Source organism: Desarmillaria tabescens (assembly GCF_030435595.1).
Source record: "Desarmillaria tabescens strain CCBAS 213 chromosome Unknown EV420scaffold_270, whole genome shotgun sequence".
In the NCBI taxonomy this organism is placed as follows: Eukaryota; Fungi; Basidiomycota; class Agaricomycetes; order Agaricales; family Physalacriaceae; genus Desarmillaria; species Desarmillaria tabescens.
This window is the reverse complement of record NW_026848569.1, coordinates 12,224-19,870: the sequence shown is the minus strand read 5'-3', so window position 1 is coordinate 19,870 and position 7,647 is coordinate 12,224. Positions and strand designations below refer to the sequence as shown.

The 7,647-nt window shown below is 46.6% G+C and overlaps 2 protein-coding genes across 2 annotated transcripts; both read left to right on the top strand.

Moving 5' to 3' along the window:
* Window positions 1-4,141: 4,141 nt before the first annotated feature.
* On the top strand, window positions 4,142-5,545 carry EV420DRAFT_1695881 (uncharacterized protein; the record flags this gene model as incomplete). The annotated part of the gene is made up of 9 exons (XM_060479422.1): window positions 4,142-4,213; window positions 4,272-4,297; window positions 4,352-4,485; window positions 4,541-4,605; window positions 4,664-4,776; window positions 4,838-4,853; window positions 4,912-4,991; window positions 5,050-5,141; window positions 5,190-5,545. The coding sequence occupies 9 exons, from the start codon at window positions 4,142-4,144 to the stop codon at window positions 5,207-5,209; spliced, it is 618 nt and encodes a 205-aa protein (XP_060321410.1). The 3' UTR covers window positions 5,210-5,545.
* A 111-nt stretch (window positions 5,546-5,656) lies between these two features.
* On the top strand, window positions 5,657-5,986 carry EV420DRAFT_1237563 (uncharacterized protein; the record flags this gene model as incomplete). Its single annotated transcript, XM_060466603.1, has 1 exon — window positions 5,657-5,986. A coding segment is annotated over one exon (330 nt), but the record flags the coding sequence as incomplete, so codon positions are not given.
* Window positions 5,987-7,647: the final 1,661 nt, after the last annotated feature.

Genomic DNA, 7,647 nt, shown 5'->3' with positions numbered 1-7,647 from the left:
CCGTCTCTGGGCAAGTTATTTCGCCCGACGGAACGGGTACGGTACCCGTATGACGGCACCCGTATAACCGTACTATACGGTGACGGTGCGAAGCCCTAGTGTACGCTCCCACCTTGGCTCAGTGATGTCGTACACCGGGACTACGAAATGAGCACCAAATACTCACCACTAAGCGATAGTCACCTGAAGCACAGCGAAGATGCAAACCATACTTGAAAAGGGTCTCTTAGTATATCTGGCTCGAAAAGCTGACTCAGTCGGATGTGCAGACGGGGGTTGTGGGACTTAGCGGCGGCACGGCTCTTGAAGTAAATTCATCAGCTGGACTATGCTGACTGATACAGAGCCTAAAGGCGGGGGCCGACACTGTGTGATGGCTTCAATAAATCAGGCTTGAATATTGAAACTGAAAGATATTTATTTTTAGTCATTTTCTATTCTAAAATATAGAAGAATTAAATACAATATGTTTTTGATATTTCTGATTTTATCAAGATTTGAGGCAAATTTCACAAATATCGAAAAGATATTAGCAAATTCTTTTGCCTATTTTAGCCTCAAATATAAGTAAAATAAATATCTTTCAAATTCAATATTTGAGCCTCCATTATTTAAGCCATCATGCAGTGCGAGCCGTGAGAGTTTACTGATAACGATAACGAAAGTTCAATTACTGGGTTTCTGTGAGTCTTCAAGGGCCAGAGCGTGTCTGAATACGAATTTGTTTTGCCATTTTTCGCAACATAAAAAGGACGCATAGACGGAAAGCGGTAAAAATCGTCTTGTTCCCCGAACAAAGCAGCAAAACCAAGACTGATAAAGTGCTACTCCGACGGGAGCGGACATCAGTCTCGTCATGTCGCTCTCATCAGCGTTTTATCAACTGGACTTGTACGGTATCTTTCCTTGTATAGCAGACTGCTCCCGTGAAGACTGAAGGATAGCCGTTAGAATCTCAGGACTAGCTTCGCAGAAATGTCAGCACATATATATTGAGCATGTGCACACCTTAGGTACCTTCGAAACTGACACAAAAAGGTGTAAAACTGGATATTAGCAAGCGCCGACCAACGTAAAATAGGTGAAGGGATTCAATGCGCTTGGAACCCTGATATACACCAGGTGCCCTTTCCGTGCCTTCGAATCGCCCACCAGACGTTTCCAGCGTGCCTTGCTCTCGCATTGGTCTATAAATTTGTCTGCAGTAGAGATTATGGTAGTGTGCGGGACTGAAACGCAAAACATGTGACGAGCGAGTGCAGTAATGAGGTCGGAGACGTTCTGTTCTTCTTCAGGAAATCTGTCTGCAGCTTTCCGATTATTGAGTTGTTAACTATGTCATATCCAGCCACTGCGTAGAAGCTGATATCCCGGTCAGTGATGCGCTTAACGTAGCCAGCTGTGTGTTGTCAGGACTGGTTTGGTTTCATCCCAAGGAAATGCCATACCCCGACGCTCATCTTGTTCATGACAAGATTTCTTGTATCCAAGTCTCCATGCTATCCGTTGGCAAACTAAGTTGCAGAAATATGCATTAGAGCAGCTCGAATATTGCCTCAATGCCCTCTCAGGGGTTGTACACTAGAAGATATATATAGATAAGAGACGGGATACGCTAACAAAAGCGAACAAACCTCCAGATCCATACATTTCGTGACCTCTTGCGCCGCAAAATCCTCCCTTGCCTCACATCTAAGATCGGCTACTTCCTTCAGCCAATCCAAATATCCCACAGCAGGCCATTCTGGTCGAAATTATCTTCCAAGCCTGTCTCGGGTATGCGCCTGATAGACCTTCTAGAACTTCGCAAAACTGGGCGGTATATCAGATAAGAGTTAACCGAGTCGAGCACGTCTATGAGCGACATGTGCAAGATTGGCATCGTCTTCGCGTACAGCCGCGTCACTGTCCAGCAGTGGCTGGCATTTGAGGATTGATTCCAAAAGATGGTGATCCAAAGCTTCGACCGCCCATGAATATCCATCATGGAAAGCTTCTGCCAATACCTGGCAGCAACCCGAGACGCGATCCCTAACCATCAAATGCTGTAGTTCATCTATATCCACATGCCTTCGCCTTGACGTGACATGGGACATAAGACGGCAACATTATTTCACTGACTTGGCCCTAAGGAAAGACCGACGAGGAGCATCGCTTGATGAAGCACATAGCGCTATGATGCTGATGTGGCGCCTCAATGTGATGGACCGAACTGTAGGAATTTGAATGTCGACGACAATTCACCGCATATCATCAGGAGACTCTTCCAATGAGTCGCTAAATTCCAAGTGGATTTCTTCCGATTGACAGCAGACCATCACATCCACAACTTCCCAGCAAGACACGGCCATTGCATAATCGAGAGTCGAGTCAAAGTCAACCCATACGCGTGCCATACCATTTGATAAAGCCCGGAGAGGTACACATCACAGATACAAACTTGACAGAAACGCTGTCGACGAGTGACAAAAGGCTATTTTTGAACTGGTCGCGCAAACCCACGATCTCTGAGGGCAATACTGTATCGGCGGTGGCGTTCAGGAAATATGACGAGTAGAATATATGACAGATGTGGGACTACCGCCGCTATTTGGTCGACGATAACTTTCACGCCTCGATGTCTCTCGTTAGCGCTGGCCTGGATCGCGCGAAAACACTCCTTGGCAATGATCAAGGAGTGATGCCGCACAATAGCATCCGTATCCATGGAAGACGTGTCGAGAGTGCGGATATTGTAGCAAAACACGGAGAGCAGCTGAGGAAGTGTAGAGTCGTCGGCCTTAACCATTTCTACAAGTTTATCCAGAGCGTAGTGAGATCCGCGCATAGCAGCTGGCTGATAATCCGGTAATCAAAAATATTATTGGCATCGACAACAGAAACGAAATACCTTGAGCGAATTCATGCTCATGTTCCCAGATATAATCAGCTCTTGAGGGTGAGCGGGTATTTAAGAATGCACGGTTGCAGAGGAATCAATCGAAAAAGAAGTCGTGGTATTGGTATTGGTGTTGGTACCGGCACAAGGTCCCAATCAGGAACGGCCGGGTCCACAGCCTTGACATGGCAGGCCATGCGCCGCGGCCATGAAGGCTCGTACCGTTTTGACGTGGTACAGGTTCAAAGGTAAAATTTGAAATACCAAATTACGGAAAAGGAAAGTGACGGTCAGGTGATACTCCGTTTCGCGCGCCTAAGTTCAAATTCCGGCCGATTGTTTCTCATCCTCAATCCATGACCGTTACGGCCGGTCCACCTCTCCCTTCTCAGGAAATATGATGACTTCGTCTTCGTCGCATTATGTGACCACCAGTGGGCTTGCGCTAAAGCTTGGCAGTTCGCTCTGCTTGGATGTGGTAGGGATACGAAGCTAGCCTTCTGTTCTATTCGCTCACCTCGTTTTCAGATCGCTCAAATTCAAAATTTGACGGTAAGTATTGTTTTTACCGTTTTCAGTTCTATCCTAATTTCTTTATGCTCAGGTGAGTAGCAAGGGTACTTTCCGTGCTTTTAAATTCGAGGCTTGACATTTCGGTCTATCTGGAAACCTCCAGAATTGCGCTCGTCACCAGACACACCACGAAATGGACGAGACAGGATACTCTCCCTCGAGGTGATAAGAAACTTCTATCTGATCATCCACGAGATGCATGCGAGAAGATACAAAACAAACCATGGGTCCTCTCTTCTATATGAACGGCGTATTGGGATCACACTATTTCTCCATCCTAATATCTCCTGAGGTTCTATCCAAGTTTATCACTTGCGTCTCGGAGTATCGTTGTTCTCGTGGGTACTACCAGCGTCTATCCTTCACCGTTCATTCTTGTCCCGTCTCCGGCACGCTCTGGCACACTGTCTTCGAGTTAGCACATAAAAGACACCAAGATATACAAATGCTATTTTTGACCACTTCTGATGGCGCTTAATCCTTAGTCATGCACTATAAGCAGGTCAGATGGACACCCCTTCGCGACCTTCTCCTAGCGCCTTTTTCATGTTCTGAACCAGCGCCTACGGCGCCGTGACCATCCGTATCTCGGCTATCTACAGGTACAAAAGGAGGCGTCTTCAATCAGATTGGACGTGGGACTGCATTCCTAACACCCATCTATCTCTATACTAGACAGGTTCTCTACCTATGGAGATCCCAGCTCGTATGATCAATGCGCCAGAGCTGAAGTATGGACCGGGATCTAAGCAAGCAACTGTTGTGAGTACTCGATTTTGGAGGGAAACATAAACATTCTCGCTAAACTGTCACTTATCAGCAGCCGAGGGATGGTGCTTGGACTCTGTAAGTATTGATCCCGCTGAGTCGTCGTTCCGTAGACAGTCTGACGCCGCTTAGGGTTGACAAGAAGTTTTCCAAGCCCATGTCACTTGGGACTTGGATTGTTGTAATATTCATGCCCCAGAACAGCTTTAGTCCAGATGACGCAAAGCGGACAATAACCGGTCTCGTTCAAGGGTGTGAAGCTGTCGGTGAGTTTCTCCCCCCACCTTCGAAATGCCTGCGGGTTCTGAATAGTCCTCCCAGGCATGCCAGTTCCAGAAAAACAACCGTTATTTGTCTATAAGAATCCCCAGAGTGACGTAGATCAGGTTTGTGGGCATCGATTGGACTCATGACGCAACTCTAAATTATACTGGTTTCTGATAGTCTCTCTCGGATGCAGTGATGCAAAACAGATCTGAGCGCAAGACGACACCAACGTTCATTGTGTGTATCCTCCCTGATGGGAGCGACACGGATTTGTATACGGCAGTCAAACAGTAAGTACAACGGTTATCACTTCCAGGCCTAAGAGCATTACCGACGAATTACCATCTTTAGCTGCGGTGACATAAGGGTCTGTGGACCATAGCATTTCCTCGCCTATTATTCTTCCTCACCGTGATTGTTTACAGAGAGGTGTCGCTAATCAATGTCTCCACGTCGGTAAATGTAGGAATGCCCGACCACAATACTGGGCCAATGTTGCACTGAAGTAAGTTATGATTGTCTTTAATAGTGGAACATGAGGAGACTGAGCGAACCTCGTCCAGGATTAATGCCAAGTTAGGCGGTGTCAATGACATCCCAGACCCAAAGTTAGCGCCGATCATCTCCGATCCTAGGCAGCCGACAATTGTCATGGGTAAGCCAGTCTCAAGGTACTTCGTAGCATAGCTGATGGTGCATACAGGCGCAGACGTATGGGCATAATAGCGTGCAAAAATTCACGTAGGTGCAAGTCGCGTTTTTCCGGTCGCAAGTTGGTTATTAGCCCCCAAGTTTGATTGTATCCTTCCGCAAGTTAGTATTTTTTTTTTCGCAAGTTTGCTGTTAGCTATAGCTTCAGAATAAGTATGCCTAGGCTGAAATATACAAATATCTGTCCAGCTGTCAGGGTACCCGACATTGGTTATGAACCATAGCAACGTCAACATTCCGGGAAGGAATACGGTACCTACAGTCCTATGAAGTGGTGGGCCGTCGCGGGGCACGGCATGTCCTCGTCCTGTGTTAATGAGGGGTGAGACGGAAAGTGCTTGATGTATATTTCAAATAGGATATTGAATAATCGCCAAGAAGGACCTCCCACCTGTAAACGACACATGCATAATCGAAATAGACACTTATAAAACCCACAGAAGAGACAACTACATATTTCTTCAGCAGCACGTCCGACTAACCGGGCTGGGGTGCGACGCGTTCAAGGAGACGACAGATACCATTCTGGAAGCACAACTCATCTTCGAGAGGCAATTACAAGCAGGTGTATTCGAGAAGTGGACGCCCGATAACACAGACGACTTTCTAGGCATAGACATTAGTAACCGTTATCTCGAAAACAGGAAGTCATATCCTCAAGAGGAAGCTGCTTTTGAAAAAGGGGTCGATCCTCGAGATATCCTAGCGACAGCATGCAGCAAGAGGAATCTGATCCATACTGAAGACAACAAGGTCAGATTTTACACGAGCGCAATAGACGAAGGAGAGAGAAAATGAGCATTTAATCCCTGCTACACTGTGCGACAAAGCTAACCTTTATCTGACAGATTTGAAGCCGCAGAGCCGCAGATTTTCAGACCAGGCAACATCGTCGAAGGACAACTTTCCATCATCGTGGTCGTCATGAAGAATGGTCAAAAGAAGATGAAATTAAAGCTGAGATCAGTTGCGCTCTTAGACGAAGGCTTTACAAAGGTGAGAGTATGTAGCCGCATAATTAAAACGCTAACTGACAAAGTGGAGCAGGAGCGAGAGAGAGCATTGCACAATCAGAGTTTGAAGGAAAAGACGGAGGAGAGAAGCCGGAAGAACGAGAAAGAATCGCAGTCTAACAGGTGCTTGAAGCAAGAAGTCGGTTACTTAGCAAAGAATGTCCGCCGTTAGTAGAACGCTTAAAACATTTCGGCATTGATCAGAAAAGAGAAGTCGATAAGACAACAAAGGACGAAGAGTTGTTGCTCTTTCATAAAGCCTACAAAACCGAAAGAAGCCGAAATAACCGACAGGTTGAGGATGACGTGTTACACGGGGAAACCTCGGACTTAATGTAATCGCACAGCCACCGAAAGCTCAGGACAGCATAAGAACGAGACCTGTATACACAGGACTCGGAACACTGTTCAGCCGGCCATGTCGTGAACTCCTTGAACCCTCTGAAATGTCGTTCTCAGTGAGCCCCACTGAGCTCAATCTATCGCTGTCTGGCAGTATTCCGAGCATTCAAATCTATAGGGGAGTGAATCCGAGTGATGAGTCAGTGGACTGTCTAGACTGAGAGGCTTTGAATCCAGAGATCAAACACGGAAGGGAAATGTATCTGAATCCATCACTTGAAAAAGCGATGGAGAAGTAGGTAAAGCAGATGAATAGGACGCTGAAGGAATTCGGGCCATTACAGCAATAGCGGAACTACTGGTGTCAAGCACCGAAATAATGTCGGCCGGTTCAGCTACCTCGTCCCGCTCTAAACTCACGCCGCCAGATCTTATTCAGAGATCTATGATAACAACTGATGCCGATGTGTATATCACTTTTAGGAAAACACTTGACTTGCGGGAGGAAGTGAACTTGCACACTCAAAAGTAACTTGCAACTGGAAAAAGATAACTTGCATTTATCCGATTTTTTGCACGCTATTACGCCCATACAGACGTCATGCATCCGGCCCCAGGAAGCCAATCACCCTCGTACGCTGCAGTGGTGGCGAACGTTGATTCTGATGGTGTGCGATATATAGCCAAGACCACGCTTCAGTTAGGGAGGCAGGAGATGATTGGCGATTTGCGTTCGATGGCTAAGGTTTGGTCAAACCTTTATGCTAGCTATTCATATGCGACTCACGGGACAACAGGATCTTCTTTTAGCCTATATGGGTTATCGAAGTAGTACAGAGAAGGTCTCGACGCTGCCAAAGCGACTGATATTCTTCCGGGGTAGGTTGCTGAGTGGTCGTTGCTCTTGATAATGCTGACCTGCATCTGTAGATGGTTTGTCTGAAGGTGAGTTCAATCGCGTTCGAGATTTAGGTACGTTGCCAATGTGTCTGTACTTCCGTCTGTGCATTTTTGCTGACATCCTTCCTCCCTTAGAGCTTCCTCTGCTCCGTGGTACCAACCCTTATCTTCGTCATATCTTTTCATTCTGACTAT